Below are 27,129 nucleotides of genomic sequence, written 5' to 3' on the forward strand. Positions count from 1 at the left end.
TATTGCCAGCATTTCCTGTTTTTATTTCAGATTTTTAAGCATTTTGTTATTTTTACTCTCATCAATTTTCTCATCCCCCCCTTCTCTCCTGAAGGCATTGACTCCTTGCTGTGATATGGCAAGGTGCCCTCCAGTTGGCAAGCTATTCAACTATAGGAAGAAGGCAAAATAGTCAAGCCAACCTTGTCCTCACCCAACATCCCCAACATACAGTTTCAGTAGGCATACAGGAAACTTTGGTTTATCCGGAGGTTAACTGTCCAGAATGCTCGATCCACCGGCAAAATTCAGGAGTCGGTTCAGTAAGTTTTTTTTCTTTTCGTTGCTTTTTTTTCACCAGTCAGGCTCTGCAAGGTCTAGCTAAAGCTGTTGCTTAGCTACAGAGACGCTTGCAAGCTACGGCCGACTGTTTAGAAGCTGTTGCTAAGCAACAGGGTTTGTTGCTAGATACGGAGCTCAAAAGCTCCGTATGTTTTAACATTAGCGCTGGTTTGTCCGGCAGTTTTGATGGGACGGCAACAGCTCGGTCCCGTCGGTGCTGGATATCACAAAGTTTCCTGTACATGGTAACCTACAAAACTCCCAAAAAGCTGCCCACTTGAATATCAGTGTACAACTGAAAAAGAGCCTTGAATATAGGCCTATGAGCAAGGCCATTACTTCAAGGTGACTGAATGCTTTTAGTTACTTACTATTTACAGGAAACTCTCTTTTAACCGACACCTAAATATCCGGAAATCTCTCTTAACCGGCAAAATTCAGGAGTAGGTTCAAGTAAGTTTTACTATATATTAGTGGCCGTGCAACCGGGGTTCTGGGATCTGTGGCTGTGTAACCAGGGTTCCTGCACCTGTGGCCATGCAACAGGGACTCCTGGATCTGTGGCCGTGTAACCGGGACTCCTGCACCTGTGGCCGTGCAACATGGACTCCTGGATCTGTGGCCGTGTAACCGGGACTCCTGCACCTGTGGCCGTGTACGGGGCTCTCGTACCTTGGTAAGTATACCTCTCTGTAATCCGGACTTTTTGATCAACCGGCACCACGCCGGTCCCGTCGGTGCCGGATAAAAAAGAGTTTCCTGCAATACATTGTACAGGTTGAGCGTCCCAAATCCGGAGTTCTGGAATCCGGAAAGTTCCGGAATCCGGACTCCGGGACGATTGGTGGCAGGGGTCCGGAATCCATAAAATGTTCCGGAATCCGGACAACCTGAGGGAGGCTTACCAAAAGCGCAACCTGGGCCCAGGCATTTCCGGACTCGGCACGTGTTTCTGATGTCCGAAGTCCAGAAATACCGCAACCTGGGCTCGGGCGTTTCCAGACTTCGGACATCAGAAACATGTTCCGAAGTCCGGAAAAACCCGAAAACCGGCTCGGCCTCGGTCCCGAGGTTGCCGGATTTGGGACATTCTACCTATATTTCAGGATTTTTATTCATGTTTTGGGTTCACATTCTATAATTTAGTTTGTTTTTCTGTGGAAACTGAAACCCAGTGATCTCATGTATGACATGTAGAAATAATTAGCTACAATGAGAGTGCAGTGGGCCATGACGTATACCAAATATCCCATTAGTTGTATTATACAGGGTAAAATAAAGTACTAAAGTACGCTAAATTGTAATTTTTGTAGTGGTAGATTTAGAATTTTTTGAAGAGGGAAATAAGTTCTGGTGTTCAATTATTCTTGAGGCAGGGGGAGGTCTGGGGCCAGACCTTCACATTTCTGGAAATTTTGACTTATGGCATTTTTTGTGCATTTTCCAGCATTTTGAATTGTACTGAGATCCTGCCATTGGATTCATCGGCTGAGCAAAAGTGGCAGAAGGCCTAACTGCTGAACACTTCTCTTCTCCAATTTCTCCCCCGTTGTGTTTACAATTCATTTACACACTCAAAAAAATGAGTTTCTAATTGGTTTTCATTTTTAATTAGTTTTCTCCGAGGAGATTGTACCCAGGGACTGTTATCACAAACCCACTCACATTCTCGTGATTCCAGGGGCCGAGCTCCTGTCATTGTGTAACACTTTAGAACAGGTTTCTCTACCCCGAGCAGCTGATGACCGTGTTTGATCATTTCTGTTGTGGCTTCCTGGTGTCACCAAGGAGTCACTTTCCCTTGCTTAATGCCCTGGAAACTCATTACAACAAATAAATATCAATTACATTGCCATTTGCTTGTAGGAATGAAGCGCCACCCTTCAGTGGAGTATAAATTAAAGTATTTTGTAATAAATGGCTGACCTGCTGAGTGTTTGCAGCATTTTCTGTTAGAAAAGGTCGTCGACCTGAAACGTTAACTCTGTTTCTCTCTCCACAGATGCTGAGGCCTAGAAATTCAGTATAGCCACATTTGGGGCGCTACAGCCGGGCGGCCGCTAAAGTTTGCGCCCGGCGCAACTTCGCGCCACCTTCGCCGATATTCAGTGGCATCGCCCCAAGAGGTTGCTGCTGCGCTAAAACAGGCGATGCACGACTATCATTAGGCGCTAAGCCGGCGGCCCGGGGCGATACCCCCGAGGGCGGGCGCAGCGCAGGTTCGGTGAGTTGCTGATTAACGGCAGACACTCTGGCGCCGGTGAGCTCTTAAAGGGGGAGGGTGGATTTGTTTGCCTGCCACGCCCTGCGCACTGCAGCCCTGAAGCAAGGCCTGACCACTGCTGCTTGATCTGTACAACGCCCAGGACTATGGAGAAGGCCAACGTTTGCACCCATTGCAGCCCCCATTATATGTTTCCAATCAATGCTATGGCTCTGAAGTTAAAGACAAGTGCAAAGCTGTGGCCTGAAGCCACAAGTACCTGTGCGAGTGTTGAGCCAAACCAGAAAGCTCTCTACCTTTGTCTCTCTGCAAAGATCCGTCTCTCACAAAGAAGGAGTGTTGCAAAATGGCTGCCATTTCTACTGCAGGAGGAGTGCCCTTTAATTTGCGCCCCCCTCGCCCCGCAGCGACTGGGAACCGTTCCCCTCTACCAGTCGCTAGGGGCGCCAGGCGCACAATAGGCCAGCGCCACTGAATTTCCGGTTTGGGGCGCACAAAGGGCGTTGCACGATGAAATGACGTCAGGATCTGCGCGCGCAGCTGAGCGCGCGCAAAGGCTTTGCGCCGCCGCTAAATCTTTACTGAAGTTGGGGAGAGGTGCAGATTGCGCTGCGCCCGGCCGCTAGCCGCCTAGCGCCCCACATCTCCTCCTCCTAAGGCGCTAGCGGCTGGCGCAAACAACTGAATTTCTAGGCCTGAGTGTTCCCAGCAATTTCTCTTTTTATTTTTGTCATAAATGGTGTGCAGGAGTGGGCACACCTCTCCCTCTCTCGCTTTCTCTTCTCGCTCCTCCCCCATGACTGCAATTGTCCCTTCCTCCCGTGTCTGAACCTCATTTATCTTATGGCTTTGTGTTTATAGACAATACTGTAATATGAATTGGGTATAAATATGAGGAGATCTGCACCTGGGTGCACTTGATAGTCTGGGAGCAGCAAATACCGGGACATATATGTGCAGCCAGTATTTTTTCTTTAATTACGAAGAGGGAAAAATTGGGTTGCTTTGCGCCTCCCGTTAGCGCCCTAAGAGCAAAGCAACTAGCGCCCGGGCGCGGCACCGCCCACGCCTCCCGCGAAATTCAGCAGGAGGTTAGCGGCGGCGCTAACCGGTAGCGCCGCGCTGCGCCGCCGCCGATGACGTCATCGCACCCCGGTCATGATCATCAGGAGCACCCCCTGACTTACCGCCGGACGCTATGCCCGATGGGGTCAGGGGGGCCTACCTGCGGCCGGGGAGGCGCAATTTAAAGGCGAGGTGCGGGGTGGCCATATTTGTTGCTGGCAGCCTGCCTGCGCTCCCGTCCCCAGCTTCCAAGCGCACCCCCCCCCCCCGGCCCCGCGGAGTGCCGGCTGCGCTCCAAGAGCCCAGCACTTCTCTTGAGTGCCGGGCTCTTTTGCCGGCACTCCCAATCCCCGGGGGTCCAGCTGGGCTCCGGGTCGCGCTGCGTAAGGCCCCTCCCCTTTAAGAAGGGGAGGAAGGCCTGCAATACCGCGCGTGATGTGCCGCAGCGCAGTGCCCCAAGAGGAATGCGGGGTGCTTCCAGTAGCGCCCCGCTTCCCTCTTGGGGCGCAACCACTCAATTGCCGGCACGGGGGCGCTAATTTTTCCGGGGCACTAAAAGTAGCGCCCCGGCGAAGTAGCGCTACTCAATTTTTAGCCCTAAAGCTCTACTCCATTTACTAGTGGCCTATTACGTACAGAAGAAAAGTGATGAGGAAATGTTCTTTAATAAGTTGCATTTTTCTACCGAGGTCTCTCAGGCTAAGGTTTTATTGCACTACCAGTCTAAGAAAGAAAGACTGACTTGGATTTATATAGCGTATTTCACGACCTCAGGACCTCCCCCGGAGTGCTTTACAGCCAGTGAAGTACTTTTGAAGTGTAGTTACTGTTGAAATTTAGGAAAGGCGGGAGCCAATTTGCGCACAGCAAGCTTCCACAAACAGCAATGTGATAATGACCAGATAATCTGTTTTAGTGATGTTGGTTGTGGGATAAATATTGGCCCAGGACACCGGGAGAACTTCCTTGCTCTTCTTTGAAATAGTGCCATGGGATCTTTTGCGTCCACCTGAGAGGGAAGTCGATTTAATATCTCATCCAAAAGACAAAGAGAACAAAACTTCTTTCTGTGCCTTACTCGATAAAAACAACAACTCATATTTATATAGTGCCTTTAACATAGTAAAACATCCCAAGGCGCTTCACAGGAGTATTAGAAGACAAAATATTTGACACCGAGCCACATAAGGAGAAATTAGGGCAGGTGACCGAAAGCTTGGTCAAAGAGGTAGGTTTTAAGGAGTGTCTTAAAGGAGGAAAGAGAGGTAGCGAGGCGGAGAGGTTTAGGCAGGAAATTGCAGAGCTTAGGGCCGAGGCAACAGAAGGTACAGCCACCAATGGTTGAGCGATTATAATCAGGGATACTCAAGAGAGCAGAATTAGAGGAGCGCAGATATCTTGGAGGGGTTGAGGGGCTGAAGGAGATTACAGAGATGGGGAAGGGTGAGGCCATGGGGGAATTTGAAAACAAGGATGAGAATTTTGAAATCAAGGCATTGGTTAACAGGGAGCCAATGTAGGTCAGTGAGCACAGGGGTGATGGGTGAACGGGACTTGGTGTGAGTTAGGACACGGCCAGCCGAGTTTTGGATGGCCTCAAGTTTACGTAGGGTAGAACGTGGGAGGCCAGCCAGGAGTGTGTTGGAATAGTCTAGAGGTAACGAACGCACGGATGAGGGTTTCAGCAGCAGATGAGCAGGGGCAAGGGCAGGGACGGCGATGTTACGGAGGTAGGAATAGGCGGTCTTAGTTATGCTGTGGATATGTGGTCAGAAGCTCATTTCAGGGTCAAATATGACACCAAGGTTGCGCACAGTGTGGTTCAGCCTCAGACAGATGTTAGGGAGAGGGATGGAGTCAGTGGCTCAGGAGCGACGTTTGTGGCAGAGACCGAAAACAAAGGGCTAGATTTTGTCAATGGGGACGTGATGGAGGCGGGACTCCCACTTTTTGGGTTGTAGTCCCGCCTCCATCGATTTGTGGCCAATCCACGCGATTTTCCCTTGATTGACCTTGTTGAGCCCGCTCAGCGGGCTCAGCAGGCCAGTTAAGGGACACCCGGTTACAGGTGACGTCAGGGATTGACATTTCATCTGTTAAGAGCTTTTGACAGATGAAATATCAGCGTTTGACAGCTCTGTGAAGCTGTCAAACACTGACAATCTGACTTCTAACTTGAGTCCTTCTCCACAGACTCAGTTAGAAATCTCTCCAGAACAGAAAGCAGAATGCTGCAACTTTTGACAGCTCGCGGCCATTCTGCTTTCTGTGCCGGTGAGATGAGGGACTCCCGAAACCTGAAGGAAGGAAGCCTGCATTAGTAAGTAAAGGTAAGTAAAACTTATTTAAACACTTTACACACACCAAACACACTTACCTCTGCACTCATGCACCCATCACTCACCTGAACACCGGACATCTCGAACCCTCCAAGCCCTTCAGCCCGACGGTCCGCCTCGCTAACTTGGCGTGGTTTGGAGCCGTCGGGCAGCCCACACTTCACGGCTAAAAATAGGGATTAGGCCAAAAACTGCCTGTTAACTACCTGTTAACAGGCAGTTAATTGGCACTAATCCCCTTCCCGCCTCGGGGAGGCGGCTCCCAGCATAGGTCGGGTACCCGCCTCCTGGGAAACGGGCATGGAGGCAGGTTGGGGGCGGGAAGGGTTCGTGCCCCCCGATTCTGCAATTTTCCCCCCACTCCCGCCTCCAAACCCGCCTCAACGGGGCTTGGAAATTCGAGCCCAATGGCTTCGGTCTTCCTAATATTTAATTGGAGAAAATTTCTGCTCATCCAGAACTGGATGTCGGACAAGCGGTCTGACAATTTAGAGACCGTGGAGGGGTCGAATGAAGTGGCAATGAGGTAGAGCTGGGTGTCAGCATACATGTGGAAACTACATGTGGATGATGTCGCCAAGGGGCAGCATGTAGATGAGAAATAGAAGGGGGCCAAGGATAGATCCTTGCGGGACACCAGAGGTAACGCTGTGGGAGCGGGAAGAGAAGCCATTGCAGGTGATTCTCTGACTACAATTAGATAGATAAGAATGGAACCAGGCGAGTGCAGTCCCACCCAGCTGGACGACGGTGGAGAGGCGTTGGAGAAGGATGGAGTGGTCAACCATGTCAAAGGCTGCAGACAAATCAGGAAGGACAAGGAGGGATAGTTTACCTTTGTCACAGTCACAAAGGATGTCATTTGTGACTTTGATAAGAGCCGTTTCGGTACTGTGGCAGGGGCGGAAACCTGATTGGAAGGATTCAAACATGGAGTTGCGGGGAAGATGGGCACGGGCATGGGAACCTCAGCTCCAATGTCCCCCATAAGCTGCGCTGCCTCCTGTGCGGCCTGCCTTCCCCAATGCGCGACCCATTCAAATGTTTGCACATGCGCCGAACCTATAATATAAAAGCGGTGAGGGGCCTGTGCGGGACCTTGACTGCGCAGCTTAGCCGGAACATTGCTCACCTCTGTTCATTGAAGCGAGTATCGTGCAACCTCCAGTGGTCTCATCCTGACAATGTTAGACTCCTGTACATGCATTTTCTTAAATCTCTAAAGCAAGGAAATTCCAATAATATTTAATTTTTTTTATTTTCAGGGTGCCAAGGCAATTTCTGTGTCTCTGGTAACCAACACATCAATCACAAAGTTGAATCTGATGGATAACTGGCTGGAGGCAGAAGGTGCCAAAGCTATTGCGGAGATGCTGAAGGAGAACTGTTACATTACAGGTTTAAGCATCTGTGTACCATCTTTATATATTGACTTTAGGCTGCAGAACAGTCTGATGCTACTTTTCATCACACAGGTCCACTTTTGATCACCTGTGACATGGTGTCCCAGTAAGAGTTGCATTTTTCAGGAGGAAAGAAGAGAAAAAGACGGAATATCGGAAAATTTCAAAAAAGCTAAATTGGTAATCTCGCTTCATTGACTTCAGTGGAAAAGAAAATCGGGCACGGTGTGAAATGGCTGCCGATTAGCTGTGAGCTTGTTTCGCGCTGCTGGCATGGACCAATTTTATACTAGTTCCTGCGAACTGCCCTTGTACACTGCTTACACTGTACACGGTGGGAAAGTGACATTTGGTCAATGGTGATCATATGGCCAATGGTACTAATGTTCAAGTGGCTACTGTAGACCAATCAAACTACTTGGATAATGGAAGCATAGCTTGTGTGATTCCTAAAAAAACAATCAGATCATTAGAAGGTGACATGATTGAGTGGGACACAGACTAAACAAGACAATCAGAAGGCCAGGTAGGAGTTGAACAAAACATTTTTAACAATAAAGATATTTAAAGACACCAGGGAATAATACATCAATGTAGCAATCTAATTCTGGGTACAGATAACCATTATAAACCACATAATCTTTGCAGCTGGGTTTATGACCCACCTGATTAAGAGTTCTGCCTTGACTTCTAATTGCTTTCCAATGTTCATCCGAACTGTGAAATAATCCTGACTTTAGAAGTTCCCACTACACTGCACTACATATGTCACGCTAAGCTTTACAGACCAGAAAGTCCCAAGTTTGGTCTGTGATTTCAGATGAGGCAGCAATTAGGGGTGCTACAATTGGCTTCTGCATCCCTAGCTTAGGAATTGGAGATGTTAGCCTGGGTTTGGGCTCCTGATTGCAATCTAGTGACGTTTTTTGAAAAGTGCACTTGCATGGACATCTGGTAAAGAGGCCTGAGCCTCAAATTAGGAATTAGAAAAGGTTTTTTTTTTAAATAATGCATTAATTATTTTGAAATTGTACTGTTTTTACTTTTAATATAGCTGGAAAGCTAATGATTGTTAATGATAATCCTTGTGCCTTTTTCTTTTAGAAAAAGGGGTTCAATTGTGAGACTCTTTCCTTAATAATGTCTTTTTTTTACTTGTAGATATTGACTTGTCAGACAACCAACTGGGAGTTGACGGGGCCAGAGCAATCACCGCCATGCTCATGGAAAACGCAACACTGCTAAAAATTGCCCTTTCTGGAAATTATTTGGATGATCATGCTGCTAAGTACCTGGCCGGGGCTATAAGCAGCACACACAAGTTGCAGATCTTAAACCTGAGCCACAACAAGATCGGCAATACTTTAGGTATGGTTGTACAGTGTGTGCTTCACAATTTTTATTTGCATACAAATAAATCATCCTGCATTCACAACTCATTGTAAACAAAGTTACCAAGATAGGCAAAAAGAGCTGGGACTCTACACTTTCGAGAAGTGTAGACTTTGGGGTGAGCTGATCGAGGTTTATAAGATGATGAAAGGAATAGATTGTGTTCGAGTTGACAATTTGTTCCAATTAGATAGGTTAGGGAGGACCAGCGGTCACAATTTCAAGTTATATAAGGCCAGATCTAGGTTAGATGTCAGGAGGTGGTTCTTTTCCCAGAGAACAGTGAACCTCTGGAACAGGCTGCTGGCTCGTGCAGTGGATGCTGATTCGCTGAATCCCTTCAAACGAGAGCGGGACTTGTTTCTGACTGGGGTGGAGATCACCTCTTACAAAAGGTAGGTACTGCAGGGAATTATCAGGGCCAGAGTGATCTCTTGGACTATTTTCGATTGCCTCGGGGATTAGGAGAGGAATTTTCCAGATTTTTTCCCCCCAAATTGGTCTGGGTTTTTTATTTGGTTTTTCGCCTTTCCCAGGAGATCACATGATTTTGGGTGAGGTGGAGAGTTGAAATAAGAGAGTTAATGACACAGTACGAGAATAGATTGGCTGCTCACATAAAATGGAATTCAAAGGTCCTCTAGGCATGTTAACAGTAAAAGGGTTGTTATAAGAGCAGTGGGACCAAAATGGAGATCTATTGGTGGAGGCAGAAGGCATGGCTGAGGTACTGAATGAGTACTTTGCATCGGTGTTTACCAAGGAGGAAGACTTTGCCAAAGCTACGGTAAACGAGGAGGTTGTCGGGATACTAGATGAGATGAAAAATAGATAAAAGACGAGGTACTTATCGAAACATATAAGATTGTGAGGGGGCTTGATCGGGTGGATACGATGAGGATGTTTCCACTGATGGGTGAGACTAGAACTAGGGGGCATAATCTTAGAATAAGGGGCTGCCCTTTCAAAACTGAGATGAGGAGAAACTTCTTCACTCAGAGGGTAGTAAATCTATGGAATTTGCTACCCCAGAGAGCTGTGGAAGCTGCAACATTAAATAAATTTAAAACGGAGATTGACAGTTTCCTAGCTGATAAGGGAATAAGGGGTTACGGGGAGAGGGCAGGGAAGTGGACGTGAGTCTAAGTTCGGATCAGCCATGATCCTATTGAATGGCGGAGCAGGTCCGAGGGGCCGTATGGCCTACTCCTGCTCCTACTTCTTATGTTCTTATGTACTAGAAAGGCTGGCAGTACTTAAAGTGGCTAAGTCACCAGGATGTGACTCCAGGATGGTATGTTGCCTCCCTGGTGCCAGGGTCAAGGATGCCACTGAGCGGCTGAAGGACACTCTGAGGGGGGAGGGTGAACAGCCAGAGGTCGTTGTCCATATCGGTACCAACGACATAGGCAGAAAGAGGGATGAGGTCCTGCAGGCAGAGTTTAGGGAGCTAGCAGAGAGATTAAAAAGCAGAACCTCAAAGGTAGTAATCTCTGGATTACTCCGGGTGCCACGTGCTAGTGAGTACAGGAATAGCAGGATGGAATAGATGAATGCGTGGCTGGAGAGATGGTGTAGGAGGGAGGGCTTTTGATTCCTGAGGCATTGGGACCGTTTCTGGGGAAGGTGGGACCTGTACAAGCCGGACGGGTTACACCTCAACAGAGCCAGGACCAATATTCTCGCGGGGAGGTTTGCTAGTGCTGTTGGGGAGGGTTTAAACTAGCTCGGCAAGGGAATGGGCACCAGCATATAGGAGTAGAAAAGAGGAATAAGGTCCATGAAAGAGTGAACGTGTTGGATAGTACTAGAGAAGAAAGTAGTACTAGAGGTGGAAGTAGTACCGTATTAGATAGGTGCAGACTAAGAAAGACTATGAAAAATTCAAAAATGAGTTTAGAATGCATGTACGTAAGCACACAAAGTGTGGTGAATAAGGTTGGTGAGCTACAAGCACAATTAGCTGTGTGGCAATATGATGTGGCAATAACGGAAACGTGGCTTAAAAATGGTGAGGACTAGGCACTTAATATTCAAGGGTACAAGGTGTTTAGAAAAGATAGGGAAGGAAAAAAGGAGGTGGGGTGGCAGTGCTGATTAATAGAGTCATGGGAAAAATTCAGTTGGTAGCGCCATCCGTTAGCGCCTTAAGAGGGCGCAAAGTGGGGCGCAAACCAACTAGCGCCCGGGCGCGGCACTGCCCACGCCTCCTGCAAAATTCAGCGGGAGGTTAGTGGTGGCGCTAACCGGTAGCGCTCTGCGGCGCTGCGCCACTGGCGATGACGTCATTGGTGTGCACAGCGCCCCGCTCACGCCCCGGCCATGATCTTTGGGAGCGCCCCCTGATTTACCGCCGGACGCTATGTCCGACAGGGTCAGGGGGGCGTACCTGCGGCCAAGGAGGCGCAATTTAAAGGCGAGGTGCGGGGCAGCCATTTTTGTTGCTGGCCGCCTGCCAGCACCTGCCTGCGCTCCCGTCCCCGGCCTCCTGAACACCCCCCGCGGAGTGCCGGCTGCGCTCCAAGAGCCCGGCACTTTTCTTGAGTGCCGGGCTCTTTTGCCTGCACTCCCGATCCCCAGGGGCCCAGCTGGGCCCCAGATCGCGCTGCACAAGGCCCCTCCCCTTTAAGAAGGGGAGGAAGGCCTGCAATACCACGGCATGTGGCGCTGCGGCAGGTAGCACCACGGTATTCACTCGCAGCGCCCCAAGAGGGAGGTGGGGCGCTTCCAGTAGCGCCCCGCTTCCCTCTTGGGACGCAACCACTCAATTTCCGGCGTGGGGGCACTAATTTTTCTAGTGCGCTACTTGTAGCGCCCGGTGAAGTTAGCGCCTCAATTGGGGCGCTATTCAATTTTTAGCCCATAGAGTTATACAGCACAGAAAGAGGCCCTTCGGCCCATCGTGACCGCACCGGCCATCAAGCCCTGTCTACTCTAATCCCATTTTCTAGCACTTGTTCCGTAGCCTTGTATGCTATGGCGTTTCAAGTGCTCATCTAAATGCTTCTTGAATGTTGTGAGGGTTCCTGCCTCTACCACCCTTTCAGGCAGTGAGTTCCAGATTCCAACCACCCTCTGGGTGAAAAAGTTTTTCCTCAAATCCCCTCTAAACCTCCTGCCCCTTATCTTGAAACTATGCCCTCTGGTTATTGACCCCTCTACTAAGGGGAAAAGTTCCTTTCTACCCACCCTATCTATGCCCCTCATAATTTTGTACACCTCAATCAGGTCCCCCCTCAGCCTTCTCTGCTCTAAGTAAAACAACCTCAGCCTGTCCAGTCTCTCTTCATAGCTGAAGCGCTCCAGCCCGGGTAACATCCTGGTGAATCTCCTCTGCACCCTCTCCAATGCAATTACATCTTTCCTATAGTGTGGTGACCAGAATTGCACACAGTATTGCAGCTGTGGCCTAACTAGCGTTTTGTACAGCTCCATCATAACCTCCCTGCTCTTACATTCTATGCCTCAGCTAATGAAGGCAAGTATCCCATATGCCTTTTTAACCACCTTATCTACCTGTCCTGCTGCCTTCAGGGGGCAGTGGGGGGGGAGGAGCTAAACACGATTAAAATCACTAAGGAGATGGTACTCGGTAAAATAATGGGACTTAAGGCGGATAAATCCCCCGGACCTGATGGCCTACATCCTAGGGTCTTGAGAGAAGTGGCGGTAGGGATTGTGGATGCATTGGTGATTATTTTCCAAAACTCCCTGGACTCAGGAAAGGTCCCGGCAGATTGGAAAACTGCTAATGTAACACCCTTATTTAAGAAGGGAAGTAGACAAAAAGCCGGAAACTACAGACCAGTTAGCCTAACATCTGTGGTTGGCAAAATGTTGGAGTCCATTATTAAGGAAACAGTAACAGAGCATTTGGACAAACATAATTTAATAGGACAGAGTCAGCATGGTTTCATGAAGGGGAAGTCATGTTTGATAAATTTGCTCGAATTCTTTGAGGACGTAACATACAGGGTGGATAAAGGGGAACCAGTGGATGTAGTGTATTTGGACTTCCAAAAGGCATTTGACAAGGTTCCACACAAAAGATTACTGATCAAGATAAAAAATCACGGGATTGGGGGTAATATACTGGCATGGGTGGAAGATTGGCTATCTAACAGAAAACAAAGAGTTGGGATAAATGGTTCGTTCTCGGGCTGGCAATCAGTAACCAGTGGTGTTCCGCAGGGGTCAGTGCTGGGACCCCAACTCTTTACAATCTATATTAACGATTTGGAGGAAGGGACCGAGTGCAACACATCCAAGTTTGCCAACGATACAAAGATGGGAGGGAAAGCAGTGAGTGAGGAGGACATAAAAAACCTGCAAAAGGACATAGACAGGCTAAGTGAGTGGGCAGAGATTTGGCAGATGCAATATAATGTTGGAAAGTGTGAGGTTATGCACTTTGGCAGAAAAAATCAAAGAGCAAGTTATTATCTAAATGGAGAGAAACTGCAAAGTGCTACAGTACAAAGGGATCTGGGGGTCCTGGTGCATGAAACACAAAAAGTTAGTATGCAGGTGCAGCAGGTGATCAGGAAGGCCAATGGAATAGAAACATAGAAACATAGAGATAGGAACAGGAGTAGGCCATTCGGCCCTTCGAGCCTGCTCCGCCATTCAATGAGATCATGGCTGATCTTCGTCTGAGATCATAGCTGATCTTACCAGTTCAGTACCCCGTCCCCGCCTTTTCTCCGTAACCCTTAATCCCCTTAGCCTTCAGAAATATATCCAATTCTCTCTTGAAAATATTTATTGAATTAGCCTTCACAGCCCTCTGTGGCAGGGAATTCCACAGGCTCACCACTCTTTGAGTGAAGAAATTCTTCCTCATCTCTGTTTTAAATGATTTGCCCGCTATTTTTAGACTGTGGCCCCTGGTTCTGTGCTCCCCGGCCATTGGAAACATTCTCTCTGAATTCAGCCTGTCCAGGCCTGCCATAATTTTATATGTTTCGATGAGATCCCCTCTCAATCTTCTAAACTCCAGTGAGTACAAGCCCAAACTATTTAATCTCTCTTCGTAGGTCATTCCCGCCATTCCAGGTATCAGCCTGGTGAATCGCCGTTGCACTCTTTCCATGGCAAGAACATCCTTCCGCAGATGGGGCGACCAAAACTGTACACAATACTCCAGATGCGGTCTCACCAGCACCTTGTACAGCTGTAGTAAGGTATCCCTATTCCTATACTCGAACCCCCTTGATATGAAGGCCAACATACCATTTGCCTTCTTAATCGCCTGTTGCACCTGCATGCTCTCCTTCAGTGACTGGTGCACAAGAACACCCAGGTCCCTCTGCACTTCCCCATCTCCCAATCTATTGCCATTTAGATAATAATCTACCCTCCTGTTTTTACCCCCAAAGTGGATAACCTCGCATTTATCCACATTATAGTGCATCTGCCACGTATCCGCCCATTCCCCCAACCTGTCCAAATCGCACTGTAGCCTCCTGACATCCTCATCAGAGCCCACCCCTCCTCCTAGTTTAGTGTCGTCAGCGAATTTGGAAATATTGCATCCAATTCCCTGATCCAGATCATTTATATATATTGTGAACAGCTGGGGTCCCAGGACAGATCCTTGCGGCACCCCGCTGGTCACTGCCTGCCACTCCGAAAACGAGCCGTTTATTCCAACTCTCTGTTTTCTATCCGCCAGCCAGTTCTCTATCCACGTTAATACTTTGCCCCCAATTCCATGAGCCTTAATTTTGCATGATAATCTTTTGTGTGGAACCTTATCGAAGGCTTTCTGGAAGTCAAGGTACACCACATCCACTGGCTCTCCCCCATCTATTTTACCAGTTACTTCCTCAAAAAATTCCAGCAGATTAGTCAAACACGATTTACCCTTTGTAAATCCATGTTGACTCTGTCCGATCCTTTCCCCATTTGTCAAGTGCTCCGCTATTTTATCCTTAATAATGGACTCTAGCATTTTGCCCACAACCGATGTAAGGCTTACTGGTCTATAATTCCCTGCTTTCTCTCTACCCCCCTTTTTAAATATTGGGGTAACATTAGCTACCCTCCAATCCACGGGTACTGTTCCCGAGTCAATGGAGTTCCGGAAGATGATCCTTAGAGCATCTGCTATCTCCAGGGCCACCTCCTTAAGTACCCTAGGATGTAGTTTATCAGGCCCCGGGGATTTGTCGGCCTTCAGTCCCCTCAACTTACCCAACACCATATCCCTAGAGATACTAATTTCTGTCAGCTCCTCCCTCTCATTAGTCCCTATGTTTGCCGATATTCCTGGGAGGTTATTTGTGTCCTCCTTTGTGAATACAGAACCAAAGTATGAGTTTAATTGGTCTGCCATTTCCTTATTCTCCATTATATATTCTCCCGAATCGGACTGCAAGGGACCGACTTGGGATTTTACCAGTCTTTTCCTCCTGATATACCGATAAAAGCTTTTGCAGTCTGTCTTTATGTTTGCTGCAAGTTTACTTTCGTATTCTATTTTCCCCTTCCTGATTAATCCCTTTGTCCTCTTTTGCTGTATCCTGTACTGCCCCCAATCTTCCGGTCTGGTGCTTTTTTTTGCCAGTTGATATGCCCTTTTTTTTGATTTTATGCTGTCCCTAATTTCCCTCGTTATCCACGGTTGAGTCACCTTTTTAGGTTTATTTTTATGCCAAACCGGTATAAACATGTTCTGGAATTCTTCCATTCTATCTTTGAATGCTTGCCATTGTCTATCCACTGTCAATCCCCCCAGAAACACCACCCAATCAATCTTACCCAATTCCCGTCTCATACCCTTGTAATTCCCTTTATTTAAGTTCTGGACCTTAGTCTCTGATTCAATTTCCTCACTCTCCATCTCGACTGAGAGCTCGATCATATTATGATCGCTCTGACCCAAGGGGCCTCGTACAAGAAGATTGCTGATAAGTCCCTTCTCATTGCACAATACCCAGTCTAAAATGGCCTGATCTCGAGTCGGCTCCTCGACATATTGGTCCAGATAACCGTCCCGAAAACATTCCAGGAATTCCTCCTCCTCAGAATTTTTACTAATTTGGGTAGTCCAATCAATATGTAAATTAAAGTCACCCATGATGACAGCTGTGCTCTTATCGCACGCTTCTCTAATTTCCCTTTTTATGCCTTCCCTCACCTCCATATTACTATTTGGAGGCCTATATATCACACCCACTAACGTTTTCCTCCCCTTGCTATTTCTCATTTCTACCCATACAGATTCCGTTTCATCCGAGTTAATATCCTTCCTTTTCATTGCATTAATCCCCTCCTTTACCAGCAATGCTACCCCACCTCCCCTACCTTTTTGCCGATCCTTCCTAAATATTGTATATCCCTGGATGTTAAGTTCCCAGCCTTGCCCACCCTGCAGCCACGGTTCTGTAATCCCAATCAAATCATACTTGTTTACCTCTATTTCCACAACTAATTCATCCACCTTGTTCCTAATGCTTCTAGCATTAAGATACAAAGCCTTCAGGCTTGCTTTTTTCACACTCTCATTATGAATTAGTTTGGCCCTTTGTGTTTCTCTCCTTTGCTTATTGCTTCTCACCTTTCTACCATCTATTTCTGACTTCATATGACTTCCCTCTTTTCCACTACCTAGGTTCCCATCCCCCTGCCAAATTAGTTTAAATCCTCCCGAACCGCCCTAGAAAATATTACCCCGAGGACATCGGCTCCCTCACAGTTCAGGTGTAGACCGTCCCCTTGGTACAGGTCACTCCTCCCCAAGAACTGGTTCCAATGCCTCAAGAATTTAAATCCCTCTCCCTTGCACCACTGCTCAAGCCACGTATTTAGCTTATCTATCTTACTCTCTCTAAACTTATTAGCTCGTGGCACTGGTAGCAATCCAGAGATTACTACCTTTGAGGTCCTACTTTTCAATTTAGCTCCTAACTCCCTAAATTCAGCTTGTAGGACCTCCTCCCTCTTTTTACCTACATCGTTGGTACCTACATGTACCACGACAACTGGCTGATCCCCCTCCCCCTTCAGAATGCTCTGCACCCGCTCCGAGACATCCTTGACCCTTGCACCAGGGAGGCAACATACCATCTTGGAGTCTCGGTCTCGGCCACAGAAACTCCTATCTATCCCCCTTACAATTGAATCCCCTATCACTATAGCCCTATCCCTCTTTTTCCCGCCCTTCTGTGCAGCAGAGCCAGTCATGGTGCCCTGAACCTGGCTGCTGGTGCCTTCCCCTGATAAGTCATCTCCCCCAACAGTACCCAAAACGGTAAACCTGTTTTGGAGGGAGATGACCGCAGGTGACTCCTGCACTACCTTCCTGCCTTTACCCTGCCTTTTGGTCACCCATTTACTGTCTGAGCTAGCCTTTACCTGCGGTGTGACCAACTCACTGAATGTGCTATCCACAACATCCTCAGCATCGCGTATGCTCCAGAGTGAGTCCATTCGCAGCTCCAGCGCCGCCATGCGGTCCGCTAGGAGCTGCAGCTGGACACACTTCCTGCACACATAGTTGTCAGGGACAGTGTCCCTGATTTCCCACATGGCACAGGAGGAGCATGACACGGGTCTGAGCTGCCCTTCCATGACTTAACCCTTACAATACCTTTTTATTTACTACGATTTAGCTTAATTATTGAATTCTACTTAGAATAAGTTTGTGAAAGTACTCACCAACCAGCCACCTACCTGTTTTCTGGTGTTGTATTTTCACTGCCGCCTCCTGTCCTGGAACCTTTTCCACCTAGGTTAGGCTCCTGAAATAAAATAAATTGAACCTACCTTTTCAACTTCCCCTAACCCCTAAAAGGTTAGAGGAGGTGGAAGGGTGGGAGACACTACACTGTAGTGTTTCGGGTTTAGCAACAGCTCCACCTATATAAGAGTTACTGGCCTCCTGCTCTCCCGACTGCACCAGCTGCTCCCTGGTGACGTCACACACTGATTACTATTTACCCCTCTCCTCTGCTGTTGATTTGGTACGCCTCGCAACTGCCGCCGGTTTTTAAGCCGGGCTCCTCCTCGCTGCTCTCTGCTGCTCCGAGCTTGGCTTTTATTGCAAGGGGGATGGTGTATAAAAACAGGAAAGTCTTGCTTCAGTTATACAGGGTATTGGTGAGGCCACACCTGGAATACTGCGTGCAGTTTTGGTTTCCATATTTAAGAAAAGGTATACTTGCTCTCGAGGTGGTTCAGAGAAGGTTCACTCGGTTGATTCTGGAGATGAGGGGGTTGACGTATGAGGAAAGGTTGAGTAGGTTGGGACTCTACTCATTGGAGTTCAGAAGAATGAGAGGCGATCTTATCGAAACATATAAGATTGTGAGGGGGCTTGATCGGGTGGATGCGGTGAGGATGTTTCCACTGATGGGTGAGACTAGAACTAGGGGGCATAATCTTAGAATAAGGGGCTGCCCTTTCAAAACTGAGATGAGGAGAAACTTCTTCACTCAGAGGGTAGTAAATCTGTGGAATTTGCTACCCCAGAGAGCTGTGGAAGCTGCAACATTAAATAAATTTAAAATGGAGATAGACAGTTTCCTAGCAGATAAGGGAATTAGGGGTTACGGGGAGAGGGCAGGGAAGTGGAGGTGAGTCTAGATTTGGATCAGCCATGATCCTATTGAATGGCGGAGCAGGCCCAAGGGGCCGTATGGCCTACTCCTGCTCCTACTTCTTATGTTCTTATGTTCTTATGTTCTATGTACATGCACACCAAGGTCCCTCTGATCCTCTGTCCTTCTTAGGGTCCTACCATTCATTGTGTATTCCCTTGCCTTGTTAGTCCTCCCAAAATGCATCAACTCACACTTTTCAGGGTTAAATTCCATTTGCCACTGTTCTGCCCATCCAATCAACCCATCTATATCGTCCTGTAGCCTGAGGCTTCCCTCCTCGCTATTTACCACTCCACCAATTTTCGTGTCATCTGCGAACTTACTGATCATACCTCCTACATTCCTATCTAAATCATTAATGTACACTACAAACAGCAAAGGACCCAGCACCGATCCCTGCGGTACACCACTGGACACAGGCTTCCAGTCACAAAAACAACCTTCGACCATCACCCTCTGCCTCCTGCCACTAAGCCAATTTTGGATCCAATGTGCCAAATTGTCCTGGATCCCATGGGCTCTTACCTTCTTGACCAGTCTCCCATGTGGGACTTTGTCAAAAGCCTTACTGAAGTCCATGTAGACTACATCAACTGCACTACCCTCATCCACACACCTAGTCACCCCCTCTCAAAATTCAATCAAATTGGTTAGACATGATCTCCCCGTGACAAAGCCATGTTGACTATCCTTGATTAATCCTTGCCTCTCCAACTGGAGACTAATTCTGTCCCTCAGAAATTTTTCCAATAATTTCCCTACCATTGATGTTAGGCTCACTGGCCTGTAAATCCCTGGTTTATCCCTACTACCCTTCTTGAATAATGGTACTATGTTAGCTGTCCTCCAGTCCTCTGGCATCTCCCTTGTGGCCAGAGAGGTTCTGAAAATTTGTGTCAGAGCCCCTGCAATCTCCTCCCTTGCCTCACACAGCAGCCTGGGATACATCTCGTCTGGGCCTGGGGATTTATCCACTTCTAAGCCCACTAAAACCGCTAGTACCTCCTCCCTCTCAATACTAATTTGTTCAGGTATATCACAATCCTCCCTGTCTGATTTCTATGCCTACATCGTCCTTCTCCATAGTGAACACAGGTGCAAAATATTCATTTAAAACCTCATCTACATCTTCCGACTCTACACACAGATTGCCACTTTGGTCCCTAATGGGCCCTACTCTTTCCCTGGTTATCCTCTTGCCCTTAATATACTTACAAAACACCTTGGGATTTTCCTTTATTTTGCCCGCCAGTGTTTTTTCATGCCTCCTCTTCGCTCGCCTAATTTCTTTTTAAGTACCCCCTGCACTTTCTATACTCTTCTAGGGCTTCCACTGTTTTTAGTCCTTTGTATCTGCCAAAAGCCTCCCTTTTTTCCTAATCCATTCTTGTATATCCCTTGACATCCAGGGTTCCCTGGGCTTGTTGGTCCCACCCTTGACCTTTACGGGAACATTTTAGCGTTGTACTCTCTCTATTTCCGTTCTGAAAGACTCCCACTGCTCTGATGTGGATTTTCCTACAAGTATCTGATCCCAGTCCACTTTGGCCAGATCCTGCCTTATCATATTAAAATCGGCCTTCCCCCAATTTAGAACCTTTATTTCCGGTCCATCTTTTTCCTTTTCCATGACTACCTTAAATCTCACCGAATTATGTTCACTGTCATCAAAATGCTCTCCGACTGACACTTCTACCACTTGCCCAGGTATATTCCCTAGAATTAAGTCCAGTACCGCCCCCTCTCTTGTAGGACTTTCTACATGCTGGCACAAAAAGCTCTCCTGGATGCACTTTAAGAATTCCACACCCTCTAAGCCTTTCACACTCTGACTATCCCAGTTAATATTGGGGAAGTTGAAATCCCCTACTATTATTACCCTATTATTTCTACACTTCTCTGAGATTTGCCTACATATCTGTTCCTCTATCTCCCCCTGTCTGTTTGGGGGCCTATAGTACACACCCAGCAAAGTGCTTGCCTCCTTTTTTGTTTTTAAGTTCTACCCATATGGCCTCATTAGAGGAACCTGCTAAGATATCATCCCACCTTACAGCAGTAATTGACTCCTTGATTAATATTGCGACACCCCCTCCTCTTTTACACCCCCCTCTGTCTCACCTGAAGATTCTATACCTCGGAATATTGAGCTGCCAGTCCTGCCCCTCCCCAACCATGTCTCTGTGATAGCAACAATATCATACTCCCACGTGTTCATCAACATCTTCAATTCACCCATTTCCTGTCTGCCTGTGCACTCTTTACCTGCGGTGTGACCACCTCATTAAATGTGCTATCCACGAAGATCTCAGCTTCGTGGATGCTCCACAGTGACTCCAGCCGCAGCTCCAGCTCTGAAACGCAGATTTCGAGTAGCTGCAGCTGGAGACACTTCCTGCACATGTGTTCGCCCTGGACACCGAAAGTGTCGCTGACTTCCCACATAGCACAGGAGGAGCACTCCACGGTGCCGAGCTGCCCTGCCATGTCCTACCCTTAAATTAAGGAAGACATTGTAGTGTTGGAAAGGGAGGATGTTCTTGAGGGGACAAGGACAGAATCCATTTGGTTAGAGTTGAGGAGCAAAAAGGGTACGATCACGCTATTGGGGGTATTCTATAGGCCTCCAAATAGTGAGAGGGAAGTAGAGGAGCAAATCTGCAGGGAAATCGCAGAGATATGCAAGAGCTATAGAGTGGTGATATTGGGGGACTTTAATGACCCAACTATCGATTGGGATAATGCAGGGTAAAGGGAAAGGAGGGGGAGGAATTTCTGAAAAGTGTTCAGGAGAATTTCCTTGACCAGTATGTCCTTGGCCCAACTAGGAAGGAGGCATTGCTGGATCTGGTGCTGGGGAATGAGGTGGGCCAGGTCGACCATGTGTCTGTGGGAGAACACTTGGGTACGAGTGATCAGCGTATCATAAGATTTAGATTAGCAATGGAGAGGAGCAAGGAACAATCTAGAGTGGAACTTCTAAACTGGAATAGGGCTAACTTCAGTGGGATGCAAAAGGACCTAGCCAGGGTAAAACGGAACCAAAGACTGACAGGAAAAATTGTAACAGAACAATGGGTGATCTTTAAGGTGGAGATGTTCCAAGTACAGGCTAGGTACATTCCAACAAGAGGGAAGGGTAAGGGAACCAAAGAAAGGGCTCCTTGGATGATGAGGGAGATAGAGAAGAAGATGAAACAAAAAAAGAGGGTGTATGATGCATGTCAGGTGAATTCTTCAAGGGAGAATCAGACCAAATATAATAAGTTGAGAGAGGATGTGAAGATGAAAATAAGATTGGCAAAGAGAGAATATGAGAGTAGAATGGCGGTTAACATAAAAGGGAACCCAAAAATCTTCTACCGGCATGTAAACAATAAGCGGGTAGTAAGAGGCGGGGTGGAGCCTATTAGCTACAAAGAAGGTGTTATATGCTTAGAGGTGCAGGGCAAGGCTGGAATACTCAATGAGTACTTTGTATCGGTGTTTACTAAGGAGGTGGATGCTGACAAAATATCAGTAGCAGTGGAAAAGATAGAAGCAATGGAAGGGGTGAAGATTGATAGACAGGATGTACTAGAAAGGCTGGGTATGCTTAGAGTGGATAAGTCGCCTGGTCCAGATGGCTTGCATCCCAGGTTGCTGAGGGAATTGGGGGAGGAGATAGCGGAAGGGCTTGCCATAATTTTCCAATCTTCCCTCGATGCGGGGGAGGTGCCTGAGGATTGGAAATTGGCAAATGTGACACCATTGTTCAAGAAAGGGTGTAAGGACCATCCTAGTAACTACAGGCTGGTCAGTTTAACATCAGTGGTGGGTAAAGTTTTAGAAACAATAATCAAGGAAAAAATTAACGGGCACTTGGAGATGTTTAAGCTAATTAAGGAGAGCCAACACGGATTTGTAAAAGGCAGATCATGTTTGACTAATCTAATTGAATTTTTTGATGAAGTAACAGGGAGGATCGATGAAGGGAATGCAATGGATGTTGTCTACATGGATTTTAGGAAGGCGTTTGACAAAGTACCACATAGAAGGCTGGTTAACAAAAATTGAGGATCATGGAATAGGTGGGTCAGTGGCAGCTTGGATAAGGAATTGGCTTAAGGACAGAAAACAGCGAGTTGTGGTAAATGGCTGTTTTTCAGACTGGAGGATGGTACACAGTGGTGTTCCTTAAGGATCAGTGCTGGGGTCACTGCTTTTTTTGATATATATAAATGACCTGGATATTGGAATACAAAATAGAATTTCTAAATTTGCCGATGACACCAAACTTGGGGGTGTGGCAAACAGTGAAGATGATACCAATTGACTGCAACAGGACATAGAAAGGCTAGCAGAATGGGCAGCAAGTGGCAGATGGAATTTAATACAGAGAAGTGTGAGGTGATGCATTTTGGCAGAAGGAACAGGGAGAGGCAATATACACTTAATGGCCCAGTTTTAAAGAGTGTGCAGGGACAGAGGGATTTGGGAGTTAATGTGCTTATGTCCCTGAAGGTGGCAGGACATACTGAGAGAGTGGTTAGCAAAGCATATGGGATCTTGGGTTTCATAAATAGTACCTGTTAACAGGCAAGTAAGTGGCTATAATCCTCTTCCTGCCGCTAGGTGTCGGGTCCATGCGCAAATTGGGGACCCATCACTTGGGAAGATTGAGTGGAGACGGGTTGACAGCGGGTTTCCTACCCGCTGTCAATCTTTGCGATTTTGACAGCGGTCCCGCCTCCAATCCTACATTCTGAGGACTGGCAAAATTCCTCAGACTCTGACCAGATGGGATGCATCCTAGGTTGCTGAGGGAAGTAAGAGTAGAAACTGCAGAGGTGCTGGTCACAGTCTTCCAATCCTCCTTAGATACAGGGCTAGTGTCAAAGGACTGGAGGATTGCAAATATTACACCCTTGTTCAAAAAGGGGAGAAGGATAAACCTGGCAATTACAGGCCAGTCAGTTTAACGACGTTGGTGGGGAAACTTTTAGGAACAATAATCCGGGAGAAAATTAACAGCCACTTGGACAAGCATGGACTAATAAAGGAGAGCCAGCACAAATTTGTTAAGGACATATCGTGTTTGACTAACTTGATTGAGTTTTTTGATGAGGTAACAGAGAGGGTGGACGCAGGCAGTGCAGTTGATGTTGTGTGTATGGACTTTCAAAAGGCATTGGATAAAGTGTCGCATAATAGGCTTGTTAGCAAAATTGAAGCCTATGGGATAAAAGGGGGCAGTAGCAGCATGGATACAAAATTGGCTAAGGGATAGAAAACAGAGAGTTGTGTTGAATGGCTGTTTTACAGACTGGAGGGAGGTATACAGTGGTGTTCCCCAGGGTTCAGTACTGGAACCACTACTGTTTTTGACATACATTAATGTCTTGGACTTGGGGGTACAGGGCACAATTTCAAAATTTGCAGATGACACGAAACATGGAAGTGTAGTATACAGTGAGGAAGATAGTAATAGACTTCAAGAGGACATAGACAGGCTGGTGGAATGGGCAGACACATGACAGATGAAATTCAATGCAGAAAAGTGTGAGGTGATACAGTTTGGTAGGAAGGATAAGGAGAGATATTACAATTTTAAAGGGGGTGCAAGAACAGAGAGACTTGGGGGTCTTCGAATCTTCGAAGATGTCAGGACAAGTTAATAAAGCAGTTAATAAAGCACATGGGATCCTGGGCTGTATAAATCGAGGCATAGAGTACTAAAGCCAGGAGGTTATGCTAAACCTATATAAAACACTAGTTCGGCCCCAGCTGGCGTATTGTATCCAATTCCAGGCACCACACTTTAGGAAGGGCGTGAAGGTTTGGTGAGGGTACAGAAGAGATTTACTAGAATGGTTCCAGAGATGAAGGATTACAGTTACATGGATAGACTGGAGAAGCTGAGGATGTTCTCTTTAGAGCAGAGAAGGCTGAGAGAGGATTTGATAGAGGTGTTTCAAATCATGAAGGGTTTAGATAGAGTAAATAAAGAGAAACTGTTTCCACTGGCTGAAGGGTCGATAATTAAAGGGCGCAGATTTAAGATGATTGGCAAAAGAACCAGAGGCTACATGAAAAACTTTTTTACACAACGAGTGGTTAGGATTTGGAATGCACTGCCTGATAGGGTGGTGGATACAGATTCAGTAGCAGCTTTCAAAAGGGATTTGGATAAATATTTGAAGGAGAAAGAATTGCAAGGATATGGGGAAAGAGCGGGGGAGTGGGACTAACTGGATTGCTCTTCGAAAGAGCTGGCGCAGACTCGATGGGCCGAATGGCCTCCTTCTGTGCTGTACTATTCTATGATTCTATAATATTGTGATACACCATTGTGTGAGACAGGCTGGATGGACCAGAGGGTCTTTTCCTGTCCGTCATTGCTTGTATATTCGTATAGGTTGACCACACAAATGTTCCATTGGTAAATGTCTGACTTTCTGTTTGCATAATTTCCCCATCTTCTCCAATTTTCTCACTTCCTTGGGTGCTGATTGCTCTCTGGTACTTAGCAAGTTTCACACAGTTTATTAAATTTTACTAAGATGTTCAGGCTTCACTAACTTGTTTGTTACTTTCTAAAGGCGAAGAGCTTGGAAATGCTCTAGCAGATAATAGTGGGATAAAGGAACTGAACCTAAGCTGGAACCATCTGCGTGGCAAGGGATGTATAGCAATAGCAGAAGGCCTCGGGGTGAGTACTGTAAAGCTACGGGGAGTCCTGTGACTGTTTGCAGTGGAATAAAGAACCAAATTATAGTTATGCATCATGATAATACATGCAGGACGTGGTATTTTGTGGTATCAAATGAAACTTAACAGGGCCAATTTTCCTCTCCTGGAGCTGTTCTGCGAGCAATTTGTTTGCAGTGTGCTGGGCCAGGAGTATAACCTCAGAGCCCAAACTCGGGCCTAATTTAAATGTCGCTGGTACGCAGAAGGGTGTGCATGGAGATGCACTACTAGGCACAGGCCAAAGGGAAGAGGCTGTCCAGAGGACCTTCAAGGCAGCATAATACAGTAGTGTGTTGTTAGTTCTAGCAAACTTCTCAATTTAATTTAGAATAATTACAGCAGTTTCATAGAAACAGCTATATTATCGTTTATCAAAGGATTAAAAACATACAGCTTGCACACTGTACAGTATACGTCCTGTGAGATACAGATTTCAGTGCAGTTCAGTGTTTCGGGGAAGCAGGAATGTCAACACATCAGCTATTCCTCAATATTTAAAAGTGTTGAACTCCATTTTTGCCAGCCAAAAGCTAACATTTGCACGTCAATGCTTCTCTTGTTTAATTTAATATGCCCACCGCTGTTGGTGTGCTTTGCTTCTGTTCCAGGCTGGGGTGGCTGCAGTACCCCAAGCAGGAGTGAGGGCGCCTCGGTAGTCTGCCTTGGCGGGAGCTGCTATAAAGGCAGCAGAAGAAAAAAAGAGAGACTTGCATTTCTATAGCGCCTTTCACAACCACTGAATATCCCAAGGCGCTTTACGGCCAATGAAATGCTGTTTGAAGTGTGGTCACTGTTGTAATGTAGGAAACGCAGCAGCCAATTTGCGCACAGCAAGCTCCCACAAACAGCAGTGTGATAATGACCAGATAATTTGTTTTAGATGTTGATTGAGGGATATTGGCCAGGACACGGGGATAACTCCCCTGCTCTTCTTCAAAATAGTGCCCTGGGATCTTTTACATCCACCTGAGAGAGCAGACGGGGCCTCGGTTTAACGTCTCATCCGAAAGACGGAACCTCCGACAGTGCAGCACTCCCTCAGCACTGCCCTGGAGTGTCAGCCTAGATTTTTGTGCTCAAGTCCCTGGAGTGGGACTTGAACCCACAACCTCCTGACTCTGAGGTAAGAGTGCTACCCACTGAGCCACGGCTGGGTGGTGCCAAGCAGTAGGTGAAAGCAGGGTGGATTAACGCACGGGCCCGAGGGCCCCAGCTGTGCGGATATGGGGCTCCAGGTAAAATGTAGAGAAACTGCATGCAACTGTTGGATCAAACTATTTTAGCAGTAAAAATACCATCAGAAGGGGGTGACCCACAGTCGGCAGATTTGTTACAATATAAATACTGACACTTGCCATTCGCTTTCGTGTTTTAATGGACATGGGGAGGGGAGGTTGTGCAGGGGATGCACCCAGATGTTTCTGGCCCCAAGAATTCTTAATCTAGCTCTGGGTGAAGGAGCAGGGAAAACACATGAGGGTATGAAGAATGATGGTACAGGACTCCGAGGAGGATACAGGTTTGACTGTGAAGCTTCTCTTTTTATTTTAAGGTCCGATAGAGTAACTGTACGGTCAGCAGGATCTGTGGCAGGGAAACTGGTGTTAATGGTTCAGGCAGATTTGTACAGCAAGTTGTCAAGGGGCTTGCAGTTTTTGCTCCTCATCTGCCTCCAAATCAGCCATGTCACAAAGGTGGGTGGTGGCACATTACTGAACAGGGCCTCCATAACTAAGTGGAGAAGACTTACAGAATTCAGCAAAAGTTCTGAAGCTGCGACACCACTTTGAATGTCAAAAAAAGCAAAAGTAAAGACATTTCCTGATTTCACATCACTTCAGTTTAAATTGTGTATTTTACATTGTATCAATTTAAATACCCAGCCTATCGCTTTAAGACAGACAGCGCTTAAACACAGCTCAGGAAATGGTAGCACCAGGTTTTTATGTGGGCAGTCTGACCCCGATCTGCACTGAGTGCTATTAATGGAAATCGGTGTGCAAGGCCATCTGTACCCATTTGCATGTAATATACATTGCTGTGCCATC

At 47.0% G+C, this 27,129-nt stretch overlaps 1 protein-coding gene across 4 annotated transcripts in view; it reads left to right on the plus strand.

The window, feature by feature from the left end:
- Positions 1-27,129, plus strand: part of lrrc74b (leucine rich repeat containing 74B) — a 78,580-nt gene that overhangs the window by 18,631 nt on the left and 32,820 nt on the right. For all 4 annotated transcript variants that reach the window (XM_086012021.1, XM_086012023.1, XM_086012024.1 and 1 more), the window contains 3 exons: positions 7,215-7,347; positions 8,514-8,720; positions 24,931-25,040. In XM_086012021.1, coding sequence (XP_085868147.1) covers positions 7,215-7,347; positions 8,514-8,720; positions 24,931-25,040 — 450 coding nt within the window. The remainder of the gene's footprint in view (positions 1-7,214; positions 7,348-8,513; positions 8,721-24,930; positions 25,041-27,129) is intronic.

This window comes from Somniosus microcephalus, chromosome 19, assembly GCF_052327205.1.
Source record: "Somniosus microcephalus isolate GS21.2 chromosome 19, FLI_Smic_1.0, whole genome shotgun sequence".
Taxonomy (NCBI): domain Eukaryota; kingdom Metazoa; phylum Chordata; class Chondrichthyes; order Squaliformes; family Somniosidae; genus Somniosus; species Somniosus microcephalus.